Genomic DNA, 23,051 nt, shown 5'->3' on the forward strand with positions numbered 1-23,051 from the left:
GAAAACATTACATTTAAACTTTCTTTAGCAAAGAAGAATTTTCTTTAAAGCTTTATTGCCAAGCAACAAGTTATATAGCTTCCCTTTTGACTCTGTGGGTTGGTACTCAGAAAAAAAATTTTAAAACACTTCTAAAGGGTACCTGCCACCTGGTTGGTGGCATCTTGGTGCCTGTTAACTCTCATGGTCCCGTTTCACAGGGACACACACTCAGGATTGTGGGTCAGAAACAGCGTCTAGAGACTTCTGTACCTTACATGCAAAGGTGGTGGAAATGCACAGTGTGGGCATGTTTTATGAGCTGAGCTGAACTATTTTTACACATTTAGGTACTCTAAATAATTGAAAATGTTCTCTTTGCTTGTTTAATGCTGTTTTAACCGGCTTCTTAAATGTGTGCATTTTCACCCTATATTATCTTCACAAAATCCAACGGCTTACCATTCAACGTCCAGAATTGAACACTCAATTTTCCTACCTTTCCTGGTCCACAGGTGTCTTCAGCAATACCAAATTTCAGGAATAAAGCCAGGTGACCAGAGAACTAAAAGCACATCAGTTAACCCAAGCCACTCCTCAGCTCTACGTGAGGCTCCTGTTCAAAGTCGCACTGTAGTTTATAGTGTCCCCACCTCCCCTATGACGACAGTGCAGACCCAGGTGGGAATACCTGCACAAGTCCCAGTTACTAATGCAGTCGTGGGCACTCACAGCTGAGCAATTTCACATAGGTGTGAAAATGGACCTGAACTGTGGAGCGGTGATGAAGGGCTTGTTTTAATTGCCTAGAGTGAGAGAAAACAAAACTTTCCCCTCTGATTGTATGATCAGACAAAAGTGAAGAAGAAATTGATGTTTTCACAATAGTTTGCTGTAATCAGAGTAATCATTCCTGTAAAATATTTCACTGCCAAATTGGTATATATTTCATTCATGTCAGATAGGGTGAACTTTAATACAATCTTATGCACAAACATTTACTTTTATGTTGTTAAGATTATTTACCATAAGCATGGAAAACTGTTGTTAGACACAAAGTGGTTGGAATTTCAAATTGATTTAAGTCTGTAATCAATAAATCAATTTTCTTATAGTATACTGATTAGAAATTAAAAGAATCCATATGAATAAATTTTGTATTCACATGTATACAGGTAAATGCATAGAAAAATCAATATATTATAGTTAGTAAGTCCAGGTAAAGGAAATATAGGTGTTTGCTGTATCATTTCATTTTTTAATATAACTTTGAAACTTTTCAAAATACAGTCCTATCAAAAAATCAAACACAAACATGAAAATAATACAGGGAAAAATCTGTCTTGCGTTCCACCTACATGTCCACATCCTTACTAACTAAACTGCTGACTAGTGTGAAAAGAGCCCACTCTGAGCTCTATGCCATGGGTGGGGTGTGTGTGTGTGTGTGTGTGTGTGTGTGTGTGTGTGTAGAGACATATACACATGTATTTTATCCCACATGCTTTCCTTCACTGAATAGTCAAATCTCAGTTTTAATATTGGTCAGGAACTGGAAAATAATGAACTGTTCTGAATTATAAATTATATTCTGAATAACCTAGCCAAATTCTTAGCGACAGAAGATGGAGCAGAGGTTGGTGAAGGCCTGTGGAGGGAGGAATCAAAAGTTGTTGAGAGTTTGGGCTTTCTGTCTTGCAAACTGAAGAGTGTTTGCACTTCCCAGTGTGCATAATGCTAGTGATCTTTAGACTTAAAACTGACAAAGACAGAATGTTTTATTTTAATCATAATTCAAAAATTAAATTGAAAACACAATCCACATAGTGGAAAAAATTTGCAAAATACCTGGCTGATAAGGGAGTGGCAATTAAGGTACACGGAAATTCTCATAACTTATAACTCAAAATGCCCAGCTAAAAGTAGGCAAAGATCTGAATGGGCGTTTTTCAAAGGAAGGTTTACAAATAGTTAAAAGCACATGAAAAGATGCTGCACTTGATTTACAGAGGACTGCAAATAGAAACCAGGATGAGGTGTCCCTCCACACCCAGGAGAATGGTGAGAATCAAGTGAGATGACAGAAGCTCTGGCAAGATGTGGAGAAACTGGAACCACACCCTGCCTCTCACAGTGACCTCAAATAGCTCCTCCATTTGGGAAAACAATGTAGCAGTTTCTCAAATGATTAAATGTAGAGTTATCATGAAAGAAACTCAAGAAGTCCACTAGTAGTGAGGAATCCCACTCCCAAGAGGAGGGGAAAGAGGTCCACACAAAGATCCATACGTGAGTGTGTATGTACAGCAATGTCATTCACAGTGCTGACGACTGGAAAGCAGGCAAGTGTCAGCAGTAGATCAGTGGATAAACGAGTACCCTACACACACGCAATGGAGTAATGCTTGCAAGCTACACCTCTGATGAGGTATCACGAACCCATTCCTAAGAAAGAAATAATCCCACAAATGGGCTAAGGCCTGGCCAGCCATTTCTGAAATGAGACACTCAAATGGCCGACAGATGCACAAGAAAGAGAAGCTCACCACCACTGACAACGTCGGCTGCAAATCGAATCCCCCGGACACTCCCTCACTCAGGGCAAAACTGCTGACACCAGGAGGAAAGAGCTTCCATGTGCTCAGAGGTGAGCGCTTGCCTAGCACAAGAGAGGCCCTGGGCTCCATCCCCAGCACTTTGAACAAACAGAGAGACCATATGTGTCCTCAAGTGGAAGAAGGAGCCTGTTGGTGTCCTCAAGTGGAAGAAGGTCCTGTTGGTGAGAAGACACCTTAAGACAGTCGTAATGGAAAACAGCACAGAAGTTCCTCAGGAAGCCTCAGCCAGGAGCACACAAGGTCCAGTAACCCCACTCCTGTGGGAGCCGGAAGGAGCTGAAATCAGTCTGGGAGGGGACGTCTGCCCTCCGCGCTCACCTCAGTGTGTTCACGACAGAGAAGGTACAGATGAACCTCGGCCTCCACCATCCAATGAACACGTGGACCTGAAGTGTAAACACACAGTGGAGAACCTCCAGCCTCAAAAATCAGGAAATCTGTTACGACAGCATAGTGACCCTGGAGGACACCATGCTGACCGAGGCAAACCAGGCACAGAAAGGCCAAGCTGTAGATTCTGCTATGTGGAATCTGGAAGCATCAGATCCCAGGAGAGGGTAGGACAGGAGACGGAGGGTGCCATGTGATGTGACATCCAGACATTTTAGGCAAGGTTTGCAAACACTCAGATGCACAAAACTTAACACCACACCATCATGAGACTGGACGAACAAGCCATCCTGTAACTAGTTAACTCCCCAGGAGAGTTTTATGCAAAATGCATTGTATCCAAGAACCAAAATTAGTAGAAGAGAGAGAAACTATTATTTTCTTCTGAAAATATCTTTATTAATTTTTGCCTTAGGACAATACCATGAATTCTTGTATATTTCCCTTGCTCATTCTGCTATTCTGGGCTGGTTTGGCTGAATGATAAGAAAAATATTGCTTTGCACTTATACCCAATTCAAAAGGGAAGGACTATTTTAATCATACTTTTATAGAATTGCTAGCATTCTTCATTGATCCTATGCCAACATGCAACAATTATGATTTCTAAAAGAATGGTTGCAATTTGGAAACTGAGTGTGTTCACGATTAATGAACTTTCTGTGTTCTGTTTTAAGTTTATTTAGCTTTTGAAACAACCCATGCAGAATAAAGAGAATAAATTAATTTTATAGCCAGACATGAATTGGAAAATTTATTGAATCTCTTTTGATATACAAAACATTTTTAGCACTTCCCTTTTTTAAGTGTCACACACAAAGTGTTTCTAAAAATATTAGGAATTTAATGACTCTCAGTGGTATGGCCACGGAATCCTTGCCAGTTAGTAGCTGGAGGAAACTCCGCCTCCTTGGAGGTTGAGACAGGTCTCCAGAGGTCAGCAGAAGCATGACCCTGGCTGTTCTTATTAAAGACCTGGTGTCCCTATACATCATTCAGCAGCAGGGCTGTCCTCGGGATCTGCGCATGAGTCTCACTGAGAAGCAGCTTCTATATTTCACTCCCTGACCTCATCCCTCTCCTTAAATTATGCAAAAGCAATATTTCTGCAAGGGAAGTCAGCTACGTGGTCCTGGTTCACAGGTAAGCTTGTGCCTGTCATTTGTGCACTTCTCTTGGCAAGTAAATGACAGAAATAGCTTGGTAGATTCCAAAATCTAAAGCATACTTAAATTTTTCCACTTCACAGATGTGTGTGAGTTCACAAAATAGAGTTTTAGATTTCTGTGTTTATTTTAGGCAACTAGTTCTCTCTCTCTCTCTCTCTCTCTCTCTCTCTCTCTCTCTCTCTCTCTCTCTCTTTCTCTCTCTCTCTTTGTATCAGAGATTGAACTCAGGGGTGCTAGGGCCTCTTTTAGTTGCTAAGGCTGACCTTGAACTTGCCATCCTCCTGCCTCACCCTCCGAGCCACTAGCATTACAGGCATGCACCTCTGTGCCTGGCAGAGGCAACAAGTTCTTAGAATGCTACCTGAAGGCCTTGTATGTGCACTGTCCAGGCCAAGGGGCCTAAGCCAAAGTGATTGAAAAATTCCCTTGGAACAGAGCAGCAGGTCCCATGAAGGAAAAGTTTCCTGAGCTTGATTCAGAAGGTCAACCAGGAAATCTACATGCAGAAGAAAGTTATGATGCCATTTCATGGAGGTCTAGTCATACAAGCAAAAGTAGTGTTTAAAATGGCAAAAAAAAAGATATTATTCTGAGGTACCTAGTGTGCTATTATGATGAATGATTTTTATAAAGGCTGGATTTATGAGGCATTAACAGGATAATGCAGGTCATTTATATATCCTGTTGTGTTCAAGTGTTAACAGTGGTGGGGAATTAGCAACCCGGTGTATTCTATTGCCCTTATTTTAAAACTGTGAACCAAGTAATTTCCAAGTATCACTGCACACATGCAGGGGAGTGGGCACCCTGAACTTTCTGTACTGCGCAGTAGTCATGAGGCCATGTAGGTGCACCTTGAAGGGTAGAATGTGAGGTGAGGTTAGCATGGGCAAATGTGAGCATTCACCTGGACCAAAGAGACAGCAGACAATCTGAAGAACCAAGAGCATGACAAGACTTCTACTGGCCCCTGCTAGGGTGTCACCTGGTGAAGGACACTGAGAACAGAGTGTGGTTTGCAGCTGCGACCTACGGGGCAGTCAGTATCCACCTGGTCTCCCTCAGATCCACTCACCTCCAGGGGAAGCTCAGATCCACCCGCTGAGCTGGCTATGGAACCGCTTTCCAGAGCAGCCAGCCACCGCTCAGGGGTTCAGGGCATGCTCAAGGCAGAGGGTGACCCAGCAGCTTTTGAGAATTTCTGAGATATAACCCCTCAGATGGAGGGAAGGGGGATCCTAATCATGCCCCGCCTCAGGGTGAGGGTTAGAAAGCCGTTCTACACCACAGAGTAGATGTATCAACAAGTGGAAGGGGCATGGGACTGGGTTTCATTTTGAATACTTCATGTGCTTGGTACTCTCATCCTAGGAGGATTAGAAAGAGTAGGGTATCAGTAGATTCGGGGAAGAAAATCCAGGCAGAAATAGAGCATTCACCTGACCTCAATGTCTTACTCCACCCACCTAGGTTGTGTGTCTTCGGCTGTGGCATCCTCTCCTTGGACTGTGGCTCTGGGGACAGCTCACTAGCAGCCATGGACAACGTCACCTCCTTCACCTACTTCCTCCTGGTGGGCGTCTCCAGCTCCCAGGAGCTCCAGGTTTTGCAAGGTCTGCTATTCCTGGTGATCTATCTGGGAGCCTTGACGGGGAATCTTATCACCGTTGCTCTTATTGTGACAGACACACGCCTTCACGCTCCGATGTACTTCTTCATAAGCAATCTGTCCCTCTTAGACCTTGGCAGCATCTCGGTGATTGTTCCCAAATCCATTGTTAATTCCTTGACAGGCCGTCGGACCATCTCACTGCAGGAATGTGCTGCACAGATCTTCTTTTACATACTTTTTGCCACTGTAGAGTTTGCACTCCTTGTGGTCATGTCCTATGACCGATACATTGCCATCTGCCACCCTCTGCACTACGGGCTGGTGGTCAGGCCGCGCACGTGCATTCAGGCTGCGGGTGGCTCCAGGGCCTGCGGGCTCATCTACTCTGCCATCCACACGGGCTCCATGTTCAGGCTTCCCTTTACAAAGACCAACCTGATCCACCAGTATTTCTGTGATATGCCTCAGATTTTGAGGCTCTCATCTCCCGGCGTCCAGTTCTCTGAGTTCGTCATCATTGCCGCAAGTGTTGGCCTCGTGGTGGTGTGTGTCGTCTTTGTCTTGATGTCATATATCAACATATTCTCAACCGTGCTCAAGATCTGTTTGGCGGGAGCCCGCAGCAAAGCCTTATCCACCTGTGTCCCACAGCTGGCGATTCTCCTCCTGTTTGTGATTTCTGGGTCAGTGGCTGTCTTAGGGCCTGTGGCAACGGAAGGATCCCTTAAAAATCTGCTGACAGCCATGTTCTACACCATGGTCCCCCCCTTCACAAACCCCATCCTCTACAGTCTGAGAAACAGGGAGATTAATGCCGCTCTCCGTAGAATGTTCAACAGGCATACCGAGTTCCCAATCAAAGATTTTCTTAGCTAACAACAAATATCAATTTATCTCTAGAAAGCAGTCTGACTTATGTTTGATTCTCATCAGTTGTGTTATACGTTTGCTGTTTACACTTGTGATGGTGAACTACACAGTTAGGTCTTCATTTTCTTGCTCAACACTATATTGTAAGTGCAGCTTCCTGAAACACTGAGGCCCGAGGCCAGGCCTTGTGAATGCCCACGTGAGCAGGTACATGTGCTTTTCAGAGAACCCTGGGCACTGGGTATTGCCACCCTGGAAGAGCATGTAAGAGGCTGGGTGGGGAACTCCCACCGTTCGCCCTTACACTGAGGCTGGAGCAGAGATAAGTGACTAGAGCAAGTGACGGTGGTAGGTCGACAGAGTGCCAGAAAAATGGATGGCGATGGTTGATCCAAAAGGGCACACTTGCTAACTCCCAGCTTGGTTTTGGTTTCTGATTGTCAGATAGTTCATATAAAGTCACCCTGATCCTGCTCTGACTCAAGGTAATGGGATGTCTGGCAATCGGTGCCAAGGTGCCTTGTTCTCAGGGTGGAGGAGCATTGGTCAGGATAATAACACAGACCTCCCTGGCCGGAGACTACAGAAGCCAACACCCTCCAGGGCTGGGTAGCTCGTCCAGTTAGGACCCGTGTGCACAGGCCAAGATGGCCCAAGGGTGCCTCTAGGTCCTCAGCATGTCACAGACTCTCACTGTGACTGTGAATCTTCTCCAAACCTGGGCTTTGCTCAGACACTTATGGGTAGAATCATACGGTAGGGATTTAGGGGTCTGATCCAGAGCTCAGAGGTGGTGCATAGGTGGGACTTCCCAGGAACGTTTCCTTAAACCCCAGTAAAACCTGGGACTCAAAGGAGTCAGAGCCATCAGTCTCCTCTCTGAGCCAACCTATGCTCTCCTTGCTTTGTTTCTTTCTTTTCTAATAAGCTTTGCTATACTGTTACCAACTCTTGTATCTTGGTCAAAATCTTCTCTTGTGAGAAGACAAGCACCCACAAAACAAAGCCCTCGCTGGTAATGCAGGGAGACCCCCAAGCAGGGAGGAGATCAACACCGAGACCCTTTCCAGACCCCTGAAGTGGGCTTCCCCCAGGCTCCCAAATCCATTTGCTCAATGAAAAACAGGACATAAACCACCCACCCTCAGAGAGATTGTAGTTGAGAAGCTTTGGTTTCTTCCTGAGCTCTGAATGAAAAGATGCCCTGCTCCTTTCATTCAAACATGTGAGTAATGAGGAAAAAGGATTCAGGACATAGAACAGAGACAGATGAACCCTGGGATTCCAATTAACCTGGAGAGCAGCAGATAAGGAATGCTCGCCCGGCTGGGTGCGCTCTTCTCGTCAGGTGGGACACACAAATCCATGCTCTCCAGATGGATGTAGTTCTACTTTTCTGATGCCCAAGAGCTGAGCCTGCGTCCTGATGACTAAAATGCATATTGAGGACTTTTTGTTTCCAACTGAATCAGCAAGTGTCCTCTTTGTAGTTCAGAAGCATACGGAAAGACTCGGCATATAGGAACCCAGCTCAGTTAACGCAGCCTGGGACCTGACAGCCGGCCCTCCAGGACTGTGTTGTCTCAGAACTTATTCTTCAGTGTGGAAGCCACAGCAAGAATGTGGGCCTCATGAACCTCTCGGCATCCAGATGCGACCCTAGTGACCATCTGAGCTTGGTTCACACTCCTTTAATCCCTGAAATAGCCCCACACTTTCAATATCATAATCGAGGATTCTACAAATTTTTTTTCTGCAGCTTTATTTATATATACATGACAATTAAAATTGCATGCATGTGATTGTAGAACTTATGTTCATTGTGAAATAATCACCACAATCAAGCTAATCAACATATCCATATTTGTTCTTTAAATCCATTTGTACCTGGGTCATTTGAAGAGATTTCCAAAGAAAACACATCACTGTCAATTACAGTCAAGTAACAGTCTTACAAAGTTTGGGTTTTATCTTTATGATTCTTTGCATGTGTGGATTTGCATTATCTTTACCCCCATTTCTTCCTTTCTATTTAAATGTTTATGTAGATTTTTCCACCCAGGTTTATTCTCCTCCAGATATCTGAATATACAGATAGATGGATTTCTAATCCCCATGGTTAATAAAAAAAGAAAAATTATATTCTGATGACCCTTCCTTTTGACTCTAGCCCTAGGATGCAGTAGTATTGTGTTGGTGGGTTTGTGAAATGCCACATTAGTATTTATGATTGTGTTTTCAGTTATTGTAACATCACAATTTAGGTTTCATCTATGTTGAAATTCAAGCCTTCTGGGGAAATTTTTCCTAGATATATTTTTTTTACTTGTTTATTTAATTTTTAGTTGACAAATGGCAAGTATACATGTATTTGTGGGATGTGATTTATCCACCAAATCCTGCTGTATTTACCCTTTGGGGGAGTGAAACATTCAAGATGTACTTTTTCAGCAATTTAAAAATAAATTACAAATGAACCTGAATACATTAACTCATCAAAGTGACCCTTATTATCCACAAACCGTTGCCATCCCTCCCTCTGGCCACATAAGCCTCGGTGACACCCCTAGACTCTGTCCCCACAGGTGGTCCAGGAGCCTCTTGTCCTACGGCTCCTGCCCAGCATGTGCCCCTTGCCTCCGTCCACAGCAGGGGCCACCTTCACCCTCCAGCCCTGGCTGTCCCTATGCGTGAGGTCAACCAAGCTCCTAGCTTCTCTCCCATGATTCAGCCTCCCACAGATTCGGCCTCTGATCCAGCGGTGCCCACGGGAACCTGGGGTGCTGGGGGCCCACACCCTGCACCTCTCACCTGACTCCCGCTTCCCGGGACCTCGTCCTTATTCCTGGATGTGAGACCAGGTCTTTTTCTCTGCTTTCTCTCCTTGGGCAGAATCACCAGGACCATCCTGAACGTGGGCTCTTTCCAGGGCAGCTCCCTGGAGGGTGTGGATGGGCAGCACTCTGCCCGGCAGGTCCCCTGCTTCCTCCTTGGCTCTCCTTTTCCAAAATTATTGTGCAAGTTTAGCACTAAGGGCGGTGGCTTTGGAACTCAGGCACTTTTGGTTAAGTTGGTTTAGATTGGAGAATGAAGTGCCCAGACCCTGTGTTACTTATTTGTTAGCTGGTTTATGTTGCACACGTTTTTAGATAGATTTATTTAGTCATTGAATTACCACTCCAGAAACCTTTATGGAGAACATGCTCTCTTCTGAGTTTTTAAGATTCATATCCTAAGGTTTTCTCTTACAAAAGACTTTCAAAATAATCGATCTCTCTGGTCTGGGGAAAAAATATGTGGAAGCTGGTTACTGAAGGGGTCAGCTTCACAGAAGAGGCTAGGAACTCGCTGCCCGGGGAGCTTCAGAGGCACTGCAGTGCCTGCAGGAGGAGGAGGGCAAAGCCCATGGCCTGGTCCACACACACACATACACACACACACACACACACACCATGCTCGAGAAGACCCTGGGCCGTGGGCTCAGTCAGCGGGAGAGCCGTGGTGTGCAGAGAGCCACATCCAGTCCTCAGGTGCACTTGTCATCTGTCATCTGTCGCTCATTCCTTTGTGATCTTGTATTTTAATGTTTGTATTTATATTATATTTGGGATATTTCATATCCCACTGGAAGAAAGCTCTATTTTCTAAGGTGTGGTGCACCAGGCAATGCTGTTAGCATCTCTGTTTTCCCCTACATCCTGACTTTTCAGCTGGCATCCAGGGCCTCACCCATCCTAGGCAAGAATGCTGCAACCAGGCTCACCTCCAGTCCTCCTCATTCCTTGTGACCAGCCCTTGGGGTTAGCACATTAGATTACACTGTATGTGGGGCCTGTGTCCCCAGCCAGCCTACCCACTCACTGCCCAGGTTTCCCCCAGCCAACCTACCCACTCACCGCCCAGGTTTCGCTCCCTACAGGTGAGGACAATCTCCCTCTTGTTTGTGGCATCATCTTATCACTGGGTCATTTGACTTCAGGCTCTAAGAGCCCACCAGCCGGCCACCCCACCTTCTTCACGGACTTCCTTCTGGGAGACATCTCAAGCTCCTGGGAGTCCGGAACTTTTGCAAGTTCTGCTGTTCCTAGCGATCCGTGTGGGAGCTCTGCCTGGGAATCTTCTAACCTTTGCCGTCATTTGACGGAACATGAAGCCGTGGAGCTTGAGATATTCTTTATAGGCAATCTATCCCTTTTAGATTTTTTTTTTAAATTTTATTTGTTCTACTTAGATGTACATGACAGTAGAGTGTATTTTGACATATTATACATACACGGAGCATAACTTCCCATTCCTGTGATTGTACATGATGTGGAGTTACACTGGTTGTGTGTTCATATATGAACATAGGAAAGATATGTCTGGTTCACTCTACTGTCTTCCTATTGCTATCCCTTCTCCCTTCCCTTCATTCCCCTTTGTCTAATTCAATGAATTTCTATTCTCCTCCTCCCTTTTATTGTGTATTCGCCTCCACATATCAGAGAGAACATTTGGCCTTTGGTTTTCTGCAATTGGTTTATTTCATTAGCACGATAGTCTCTGGTTCCATCTATTGACCTGCAAATGCCATAATTTTATCTGTCTTTATGACTGAGTAATACTCCACTGTGTATATATACCACATTTTCTTTACCCAGTCATCTGTTGAAGGGCACCTAGGTTGGTTCCATAGTTTAGTTACTGTGTATTGAGCTGCTATAAACATTGATGTGGCCACATTACTGCAGTATACTGATTTTAGGTCCTTTGTGTATATGCTGAGGAGTGGGATAACTAGGTCAAATGGTGGTTCCATTCCTGGTTTTCTGAGGAATCTCCATATTGCTTTCCATATTGGTTGCACCAAGTTGCAGTCCTACCAGCAATATGAGTGTACCTTTTTCTCCACCTTCTCATCAACATTTATTGTTACTTGAATTCGTTTTTTGGGAGGAAGGTACCAGGGATTGAACTAAGGGGCCCTTGACCCCTGAGCCACATTCTCAGCCCTATTTTGTATTTGATTTAGAGACAGGGTCTCACTGAGTTGCTTAGCACCTTGCTATTGCTGAGGCTGACTTTGAACTCTCTATTCTCCTGCCTCAGCCTATGGAGCCACTGGGATTATAGGCGTGTGCCACCACAACCAGCAATTTATATTCTTATTTCCCCCTTTTTATTGGCACATGATAATTATACATAACAGTGGGAAACTATGGAGCCAACCTAGATGCCCTTCAACAAATGAATGGATAAAGAAAGTGTGGTGTATATACACAATGGAATATTACTCAGCCTTCAAATTAATGAAGTCATGGCATTTGCAGGTAAGTGAATGGAATTAGAGAATATCATGCTAAGTGAAATAAGCCAAACCCCAAATCCAAAGGCCAAATGTTTTCTGTTAAACAGATGCTGATCCATAGTGGGGGGGGGGGTGGGGTAGTGAAGAATGGAGGAACTTTGGATTATGTAGAGGGGAGAGAGAAGAAGGGTGGGCTGTGGGGAGGGGAAGGCGTTGGAATGAGACAGACACTATTACCCTACATACACGTGGGATCACACTACTGGAGTAACTCTGCACCATTACAGCCAGAGGAAGGAGAGTTGTGCTCCATGGGTACAGTGTATCAAAAGCAGTCTACTGTCATCTATAACTAATTAGAACAAATTAAAAACAAACAGAAGGGAGACCAGTAGGACAGAGGGAGGGGATGGGGGAGGGAGGGAAGGGACTGGGAATGGAATTGATCAGATCATGCTGTTTCATTGTGTGCGTGTATTATGACCAACCCCTTTAGGTGCTGATCACATTTCTGTTCACCATTCCAATCAATCATAAACTCTGTGACAGGAAGGAAACAGATCTCCCTTCCAGCCCGTGCCACCCAAACTTGCCTATTTATCTTCTGGTCCTGGGAGTCCTCGCTGTGGTCATGTCCTGCACCACTACCTTGCCGTTTGCTGCTGGCTGCACTGGGGGCTCACCATGACCCCTGTCTGTGCGGTGCGTGCAGGCAGCAGGCAGCTCCTGGGCCATCCAACTGGGATGCTCTCCAGACTCCCTTCACGGAGGCCAGTGGGAGCCCCCAGTTCTTCTGTGATGTGCCTCGAGACTGAGCATCTCCTCCCGGGCTGTGTGGCTCTCTGAGCCGGTGGCCCTGGCTGTGAGTGTCCGCATGGCTCTGCTGCGTTCACCCCCTATGTCAACATCTTGTCAACTGAGCTGCAGATGTGCTCCTCGGAAGTTCAAAAAAGTGCTGCCCGCCTGCTCCCCCAGGATGGCCACTTCACCCTCTCGGTCATTTCTTCCCTGTCACTTATCTGAGTCTGGCACAGACTGGCACAGTCTGGCATCCACCCTCAGACCCACCCCGCAGCTGCGTCCTACACCCTGGCATCCCCTTCCTAAACCCCATCATCTTCAGTCTGAGAAACAGGGAGATCAAGAGCACCCTGGGAAGGACCCTCTACAGAGCCCACCAGTGCCTGGTGGCTCCAGCTGCCAGTCAGATGTGAGGGGGTGGTCTTCTAGTCCACACGGAAAAACCATGGAGAAAGTGTCCATACTGCGGTCCTTGGGTCATTTTGATAAGGAGACAGATGGATAGATGGACTGGCCAGTTAACCATTTGGAGCAAAAGCATAGCCTGGACAAAACGAGTTAGTATCTCCTGCACCCATGGTTCCTGGGTGGTGAATGTGGTTCACAGTGGCTTTGGCTGTTGTGCTGGTCCCACTGAGTTTTAACTGGAGACAGGCTGAGCAGCAGAAGTCTTTCCCCACATGCACCGTGACTGGATTCAACGGTGGAATGGAACCTCACTCGCATCTCACTCTACAGAGACATGTGACTGTCCTTTTTAACACAGAAGCATTCATTGTTTAATGTTCATTTTTATTGTATGAACAGAAATCATCTCTTTATATTACAATCGCGACGTGCCCGTCTGCTCCACCCCTGACTTCAGCATGTCCACCCATTTCTCTGTGAACATCCAATCTGCCATTTCATTAGATAACTGGGGAGAGGGCAGCTTCAGACAAACTCGTCCACGTCCACAGCACCTGCAGCATGAACTGTGACAGCTGTAGTCAGCAGCTACCAACCCAAGGAAGGCGATGCCCAGGCTAAGGACCAAGGCTGGTGTCTGGTAGGCACCTGTGCACGAGGCATCATAATGCCAATCACAGATACGACCCAGCAGCTTCAGCACTTAGTGTGAGCGTAAATCACACAGAGATGGAGGCTAAGAATAAGGAAGCTGTATTCGTCTTCCTACACTTGGAATGGGAAGGAGATGGCAGGAGGCGAGGCACCTCTGAGGGCCACGGATGCTGGTGGGGAAGGGACCCAGCCAGGCTCTGGCAGAGAGAAGGCGAGGGCACAATCCACAAGCAGTGCAGATGCCCCTGCCCATGAAGCCTGGTCACCCAAGGTGGCCACTGCACAGAAGACTGTGGCCAGCCCACTTCCAACACTTCTCAGTGAGTGGGCAGCCTGAGGGGCCATTCCACCCTGTTCCTCATCTCTGCCTCTCATCTCAGCCCCATTCCATTTGTTTATTCTCAAAACCTTGACTACCTAGGCTGCACCCCGTTGAGCACGGAGCTTGGAAACACATCTCTGGTGTGAGGTGTGCCCAGGTGCACCCGAGTCCACAAGGATGTGCAGGACTCCTAGGGAGCAAGCCAGGCATCCAACCTGGGGACAGAACCTCTGCTCTCTGCAGTGAGTGGGGCTCAGCAGCTGTTGTCTGTTCCTCTGAAGTATTCATTTCTGCCACAGTCACAGGGTGTCAGCCGTGGAGCACTGACAACATGACACCATCTCGTACTTGTCATTGTTTTGTCTTTTTTTGTTTTTTAAACCACTCCCTCGAGGTTGGATGGACACATCAGAGGCTGTACTGATGGTGGGTCTGCCTCGCAAGTCTGTGCAGGTGGGAGCCTCGAAGGCAGAGCCTCCAGCGCACTTGGAGCTGACCATCACTCCTGGAGTTTGCTGCTGGCCAGCTGGCCCCACGACCCCTCCTCCGGGGGATGACGACCTCTCGCCAGCTATCCTGGGAGCTGTCAGTGTGGAACGCGGGGCTGCTGGCCCCAGCAGGATGCCGTGTGGATGACCTCCAGGACTCACTGGCCGCAAGCCCAGCACTTCCATTCCTGGCTGGTGCCCCCTGTGGTGCAGGAGGCTTGTGCAGAGTGGTGTTTTGTTGGCTCATCATGAGCACACGGTTGACGAGTCCAGTCCCATACCACTGCCCTCGAGGGGTCTCCCTGCTACTCCTGCCCGGCAGGTCCCCTGCTTCCTCCTTGGCTCTCCTTTTCCAAAATTATTGTGCAAGTTTAGCACTAAGGGCGGTGGCTTTGGAACTCAGGCACTTTTGGTTAAGTTGGTTTAGATTGGAGAATGAAGTGCCCAGACCCTGTGTTACTTATTTGTTAGCTGGTTTATGTTGCACACGTTTTTAGATAGATTTATTTAGTCATTGAATTACCACTCCAGAAACCTTTATGGAGAACATGCTCTCTTCTGAGTTTTTAAGATTCATATCCTAAGGTTTTCTCTTACAAAAGACTTTCAAAATAATCGATCTCTCTGGTCTGGGGAAAAAATATGTGGAAGCTGGTTACTGAAGGGGTCAGCTTCACAGAAGAGGCTAGGAACTCGCTGCCCGGGGAGCTTCAGAGGCACTGCAGTGCCTGCAGGAGGAGGAGGGCAAAGCCCATGGCCTGGTCCACACACACACATACACACACACACACACACACACCATGCTCGAGAAGACCCTGGGCCGTGGGCTCAGTCAGCGGGAGAGCCGTGGTGTGCAGAGAGCCACATCCAGTCCTCAGGTGCACTTGTCATCTGTCATCTGTCGCTCATTCCTTTGTGATCTTGTATTTTAATGTTTGTATTTATATTATATTTGGGATATTTCATATCCCACTGGAAGAAAGCTCTATTTTCTAAGGTGTGGTGCACCAGGCAATGCTGTTAGCATCTCTGTTTTCCCCTACATCCTGACTTTTCAGCTGGCATCCAGGGCCTCACCCATCCTAGGCAAGAATGCTGCAACCAGGCTCACCTCCAGTCCTCCTCATTCCTTGTGACCAGCCCTTGGGGTTAGCACATTAGATTACACTGTATGTGGGGCCTGTGTCCCCAGCCAGCCTACCCACTCACTGCCCAGGTTTCCCCCAGCCAACCTACCCACTCACCGCCCAGGTTTCGCTCCCTACAGGTGAGGACAATCTCCCTCTTGTTTGTGGCATCATCTTATCACTGGGTCATTTGACTTCAGGCTCTAAGAGCCCACCAGCCGGCCACCCCACCTTCTTCACGGACTTCCTTCTGGGAGACATCTCAAGCTCCTGGGAGTCCGGAACTTTTGCAAGTTCTGCTGTTCCTAGCGATCCGTGTGGGAGCTCTGCCTGGGAATCTTCTAACCTTTGCCGTCATTTGACGGAACATGAAGCCGTGGAGCTTGAGATATTCTTTATAGGCAATCTATCCCTTTTAGATTTTTTTTTTAAATTTTATTTGTTCTACTTAGATGTACATGACAGTAGAGTGTATTTTGACATATTATACATACACGGAGCATAACTTCCCATTCCTGTGATTGTACATGATGTGGAGTTACACTGGTTGTGTGTTCATATATGAACATAGGAAAGATATGTCTGGTTCACTCTACTGTCTTCCTATTGCTATCCCTTCTCCCTTCCCTTCATTCCCCTTTGTCTAATTCAATGAATTTCTATTCTCCTCCTCCCTTTTATTGTGTATTCGCCTCCACATATCAGAGAGAACATTTGGCCTTTGGTTTTCTGCAATTGGTTTATTTCATTAGCACGATAGTCTCTGGTTCCATCTATTGACCTGCAAATGCCATAATTTTATCTGTCTTTATGACTGAGTAATACTCCACTGTGTATATATACCACATTTTCTTTACCCAGTCATCTGTTGAAGGGCACCTAGGTTGGTTCCATAGTTTAGTTACTGTGTATTGAGCTGCTATAAACATTGATGTGGCCACATTACTGCAGTATACTGATTTTAGGTCCTTTGTGTATATGCTGAGGAGTGGGATAACTAGGTCAAATGGTGGTTCCATTCCTGGTTTTCTGAGGAATCTCCATATTGCTTTCCATATTGGTTGCACCAAGTTGCAGTCCTACCAGCAATATGAGTGTACCTTTTTCTCCACCTTCTCATCAACATTTATTGTTACTTGAATTCGTTTTTTGGGAGGAAGGTACCAGGGATTGAACTAAGGGGCCCTTGACCCCTGAGCCACATTCTCAGCCCTATTTTGTATTTGATTTAGAGACAGGGTCTCACTGAGTTGCTTAGCACCTTGCTATTGCTGAGGCTGACTTTGAACTCTCTATTCTCCTGCCTCAGCCTATGGAGCCACTGGGATTATAGGCGTGTGCCACCACAACCAGCAATTTATATTCTTATTTCCCCCTTTTTATTGGCACATGATAATTATACATAACAGTGGGAAACTATGGAGCCAACCTAGATGCCCTTCAACAAATGAATGGATAAAGAAAGTGTGGTGTATATACACAATGGAATATTACTCAGCCTTCAAATTAATGAAGTCATGGCATTTGCAGGTAAGTGAATGGAATTAGAGAATATCATGCTAAGTGAAATAAGCCAAACCCCAAATCCAAAGGCCAAATGTTTTCTGTTAAACAGATGCTGATCCATAGTGGGGGGGGGGGTGGGGTAGTGAAGAATGGAGGAACTTTGGATTATGTAGAGGGGAGAGAGAAGAAGGGTGGGCTGTGGGGAGGGGAAGGCGTTGGAATGAGACAGACACTATTACCCTACATACACGTGGGATCACACTACTGGAGTAACTCTGCACCATTACAGCCAGAGGAAGGAGAGTTGTGCTCCATGGGTACAGTGTATCAAAAGCAGTCTACTGTCATCTATAACTAATTAGAACAAATTAAAAACAAACAGAAGGGAGACCAGTAGGACAGAGGGAGGGGATGGGGGAGGGAGGGAAGGGACTGGGAATGGAATTGATCAGATCATGCTGTTTCATTGTGTGCGTGTATTATGACCAACCCCTTTAGGTGCTGATCACATTTCTGTTCACCATTCCAATCAATCATAAACTCTGTGACAGGAAGGAAACAGATCTCCCTTCCAGCCCGTGCCACCCAAACTTGCCTATTTATCTTCTGGTCCTGGGAGTCCTCGCTGTGGTCATGTCCTGCACCACTACCTTGCCGTTTGCTGCTGGCTGCACTGGGGGCTCACCATGACCCCTGTCTGTGCGGTGCGTGCAGGCAGCAGGCAGCTCCTGGGCCATCCAACTGGGATGCTCTCCAGACTCCCTTCACGGAGGCCAGTGGGAGCCCCCAGTTCTTCTGTGATGTGCCTCGAGACTGAGCATCTCCTCCCGGGCTGTGTGGCTCTCTGAGCCGGTGGCCCTGGCTGTGAGTGTCCGCATGGCTCTGCTGCGTTCACCCCCTATGTCAACATCTTGTCAACTGAGCTGCAGATGTGCTCCTCGGAAGTTCAAAAAAGTGCTGCCCGCCTGCTCCCCCAGGATGGCCACTTCACCCTCTCGGTCATTTCTTCCCTGTCACTTATCTGAGTCTGGCACAGACTGGCACAGTCTGGCATCCACCCTCAGACCCACCCCGCAGCTGCGTCCTACACCCTGGCATCCCCTTCCTAAACCCCATCATCTTCAGTCTGAGAAACAGGGAGATCAAGAGCACCCTGGGAAGGACCCTCTACAGAGCCCACCAGTGCCTGGTGGCTCCAGCTGCCAGTCAGATGTGAGGGGGTGGTCTTCTAGTCCACACGGAAAAACCATGGAGAAAGTGTCCATACTGCGGTCCTTGGGTCATTTTGATAAGGAGACAGATGGATAGATGGACTGGCCAGTTAACCATTTGGAGCAAAAGCATAGCCTGGACAAAACGAGTTAGTATCTCCTGCACCCATGGTTCCTGGGTGGTGAATGTGGTTCACAGTGGCTTTGGCTGTTGTGCTGGTCCCACTGAGTTTTAACTGGAGACAGGCTGAGCAGCAGAAGTCTTTCCCCACATGCACCGTGACTGGATTCAACGGTGGAATGGAACCTCACTCGCATCTCACTCTACAGAGACATGTGACTGTCCTTTTTAACACAGAAGCATTCATTGTTTAATGTTCATTTTTATTGTATGAACAGAAATCATCTCTTTATATTACAATCGCGACGTGCCCGTCTGCTCCACCCCTGACTTCAGCATGTCCACCCATTTCTCTGTGAACATCCAATCTGCCATTTCATTAGATAACTGGGGAGAGGGCAGCTTCAGACAAACTCGTCCACGTCCACAGCACCTGCAGCATGAACTGTGACAGCTGTAGTCAGCAGCTACCAACCCAAGGAAGGCGATGCCCAGGCTAAGGACCAAGGCTGGTGTCTGGTAGGCACCTGTGCACGAGGCATCATAATGCCAATCACAGATACGACCCAGCAGCTTCAGCACTTAGTGTGAGCGTAAATCACACAGAGATGGAGGCTAAGAATAAGGAAGCTGTATTCGTCTTCCTACACTTGGAATGGGAAGGAGATGGCAGGAGGCGAGGCACCTCTGAGGGCCACGGATGCTGGTGGGGAAGGGACCCAGCCAGGCTCTGGCAGAGAGAAGGCGAGGGCACAATCCACAAGCAGTGCAGATGCCCCTGCCCATGAAGCCTGGTCACCCAAGGTGGCCACTGCACAGAAGACTGTGGCCAGCCCACTTCCAACACTTCTCAGTGAGTGGGCAGCCTGAGGGGCCATTCCACCCTGTTCCTCATCTCTGCCTCTCATCTCAGCCCCATTCCATTTGTTTATTCTCAAAACCTTGACTACCTAGGCTGCACCCCGTTGAGCACGGAGCTTGGAAACACATCTCTGGTGTGAGGTGTGCCCAGGTGCACCCGAGTCCACAAGGATGTGCAGGACTCCTAGGGAGCAAGCCAGGCATCCAACCTGGGGACAGAACCTCTGCTCTCTGCAGTGAGTGGGGCTCAGCAGCTGTTGTCTGTTCCTCTGAAGTATTCATTTCTGCCACAGTCACAGGGTGTCAGCCGTGGAGCACTGACAACATGACACCATCTCGTACTTGTCATTGTTTTGTCTTTTTTTGTTTTTTAAACCACTCCCTCGAGGTTGGATGGACACATCAGAGGCTGTACTGATGGTGGGTCTGCCTCGCAAGTCTGTGCAGGTGGGAGCCTCGAAGGCAGAGCCTCCAGCGCACTTGGAGCTGACCATCACTCCTGGAGTTTGCTGCTGGCCAGCTGGCCCCACGACCCCTCCTCCGGGGGATGACGACCTCTCGCCAGCTATCCTGGGAGCTGTCAGTGTGGAACGCGGGGCTGCTGGCCCCAGCAGGATGCCGTGTGGATGACCTCCAGGACTCACTGGCCGCAAGCCCAGCACTTCCATTCCTGGCTGGTGCCCCCTGTGGTGCAGGAGGCTTGTGCAGAGTGGTGTTTTGTTGGCTCATCATGAGCACACGGTTGACGAGTCCAGTCCCATACCACTGCCCTCGAGGGGTCTCCCTGCTACTCCTGCCCGGCAGGTCCCCTGCTTCCTCCTTGGCTCTCCTTTTCCAAAATTATTGTGCAAGTTTAGCACTAAGGGCGGTGGCTTTGGAACTCAGGCACTTTTGGTTAAGTTGGTTTAGATTGGAGAATGAAGTGCCCAGACCCTGTGTTACTTATTTGTTAGCTGGTTTATGTTGCACACGTTTTTAGATAGATTTATTTAGTCATTGAATTACCACTCCAGAAACCTTTATGGAGAACATGCTCTCTTCTGAGTTTTTAAGATTCATATCCTAAGGTTTTCTCTTACAAAAGACTTTCAAAATAATCGATCTCTCTGGTCTGGGGAAAAAATATGTGGAAGCTGGTTACTGAAGGGGTCAGCTTCACAGAAGAGGCTAGGAACTCGCTGCCCGGGGAGCTTCAGAGGCACTGCAGTGCCTGCAGGAGGAGGAGGGCAAAGCCCATGGCCTGGTCCACACACACACATACACACACACACACACACACACCATGCTCGAGAAGACCCTGGGCCGTGGGCTCAGTCAGCGGGAGAGCCGTGGTGTGCAGAGAGCCACATCCAGTCCTCAGGTGCACTTGTCATCTGTCATCTGTCGCTCATTCCTTTGTGATCTTGTATTTTAATGTTTGTATTTATATTATATTTGGGATATTTCATATCCCACTGGAAGAAAGCTCTATTTTCTAAGGTGTGGTGCACCAGGCAATGCTGTTAGCATCTCTGTTTTCCCCTACATCCTGACTTTTCAGCTGGCATCCAGGGCCTCACCCATCCTAGGCAAGAATGCTGCAACCAGGCTCACCTCCAGTCCTCCTCATTCCTTGTGACCAGCCCTTGGGGTTAGCACATTAGATTACACTGTATGTGGGGCCTGTGTCCCCAGCCAGCCTACCCACTCACTGCCCAGGTTTCCCCCAGCCAACCTACCCACTCACCGCCCAGGTTTCGCTCCCTACAGGTGAGGACAATCTCCCTCTTGTTTGTGGCATCATCTTATCACTGGGTCATTTGACTTCAGGCTCTAAGAGCCCACCAGCCGGCCACCCCACCTTCTTCACGGACTTCCTTCTGGGAGACATCTCAAGCTCCTGGGAGTCCGGAACTTTTGCAAGTTCTGCTGTTCCTAGCGATCCGTGTGGGAGCTCTGCCTGGGAATCTTCTAACCTTTGCCGTCATTTGACGGAACATGAAGCCGTGGAGCTTGAGATATTCTTTATAGGCAATCTATCCCTTTTAGATTTTTTTTTTAAATTTTATTTGTTCTACTTAGATGTACATGACAGTAGAGTGTATTTTGACATATTATACATACACGGAGCATAACTTCCCATTCCTGTGATTGTACATGATGTGGAGTTACACTGGTTGTGTGTTCATATATGAACATAGGAAAGATATGTCTGGTTCACTCTACTGTCTTCCTATTGCTATCCCTTCTCCCTTCCCTTCATTCCCCTTTGTCTAATTCAATGAATTTCTATTCTCCTCCTCCCTTTTATTGTGTATTCGCCTCCACATATCAGAGAGAACATTTGGCCTTTGGTTTTCTGCAATTGGTTTATTTCATTAGCACGATAGTCTCTGGTTCCATCTATTGACCTGCAAATGCCATAATTTTATCTGTCTTTATGACTGAGTAATACTCCACTGTGTATATATACCACATTTTCTTTACCCAGTCATCTGTTGAAGGGCACCTAGGTTGGTTCCATAGTTTAGTTACTGTGTATTGAGCTGCTATAAACATTGATGTGGCCACATTACTGCAGTATACTGATTTTAGGTCCTTTGTGTATATGCTGAGGAGTGGGATAACTAGGTCAAATGGTGGTTCCATTCCTGGTTTTCTGAGGAATCTCCATATTGCTTTCCATATTGGTTGCACCAAGTTGCAGTCCTACCAGCAATATGAGTGTACCTTTTTCTCCACCTTCTCATCAACATTTATTGTTACTTGAATTCGTTTTTTGGGAGGAAGGTACCAGGGATTGAACTAAGGGGCCCTTGACCCCTGAGCCACATTCTCAGCCCTATTTTGTATTTGATTTAGAGACAGGGTCTCACTGAGTTGCTTAGCACCTTGCTATTGCTGAGGCTGACTTTGAACTCTCTATTCTCCTGCCTCAGCCTATGGAGCCACTGGGATTATAGGCGTGTGCCACCACAACCAGCAATTTATATTCTTATTTCCCCCTTTTTATTGGCACATGATAATTATACATAACAGTGGGAAACTATGGAGCCAACCTAGATGCCCTTCAACAAATGAATGGATAAAGAAAGTGTGGTGTATATACACAATGGAATATTACTCAGCCTTCAAATTAATGAAGTCATGGCATTTGCAGGTAAGTGAATGGAATTAGAGAATATCATGCTAAGTGAAATAAGCCAAACCCCAAATCCAAAGGCCAAATGTTTTCTGTTAAACAGATGCTGATCCATAGTGGGGGGGGGGTGGGGTAGTGAAGAATGGAGGAACTTTGGATTATGTAGAGGGGAGAGAGAAGAAGGGTGGGCTGTGGGGAGGGGAAGGCGTTGGAATGAGACAGACACTATTACCCTACATACACGTGGGATCACACTACTGGAGTAACTCTGCACCATTACAGCCAGAGGAAGGAGAGTTGTGCTCCATGGGTACAGTGTATCAAAAGCAGTCTACTGTCATCTATAACTAATTAGAACAAATTAAAAACAAACAGAAGGGAGACCAGTAGGACAGAGGGAGGGGATGGGGGAGGGAGGGAAGGGACTGGGAATGGAATTGATCAGATCATGCTGTTTCATTGTGTGCGTGTATTATGACCAACCCCTTTAGGTGCTGATCACATTT

The 23,051-nt window shown here is 47.0% G+C and overlaps 2 protein-coding genes across 17 annotated transcripts in view; one reads left to right on the plus strand and one right to left on the minus strand.

Annotated features, from left to right (window-relative positions):
- LOC144256697 (tyrosine-protein phosphatase non-receptor type 4-like) overlaps positions 1-23,051 on the minus strand; it is an 851,727-nt gene that overhangs the window by 777,265 nt on the left and 51,411 nt on the right. The gene's annotated exons all lie outside the window — the stretch shown is intronic.
- LOC144257203 (olfactory receptor 14I1-like) lies at positions 5,694-6,644 on the plus strand. The gene has a single exon (XM_077803169.1). It carries the CDS (start codon positions 5,694-5,696, stop codon positions 6,642-6,644), a length of 951 nt encoding a protein of 316 aa, XP_077659295.1.

Source organism: Urocitellus parryii, chromosome 1 (assembly GCF_045843805.1).
Source record: "Urocitellus parryii isolate mUroPar1 chromosome 1, mUroPar1.hap1, whole genome shotgun sequence".
Classification (NCBI taxonomy): Eukaryota; Metazoa; Chordata; class Mammalia; order Rodentia; family Sciuridae; genus Urocitellus; species Urocitellus parryii.

Coding starts and splice junctions, on each gene's coding strand:
- LOC144257203 (XM_077803169.1), top strand. CDS start 5,694: ATGGACAACGTCACCTCCTTCACCTACTTCCTCCTGGTGGGCGTCTCC.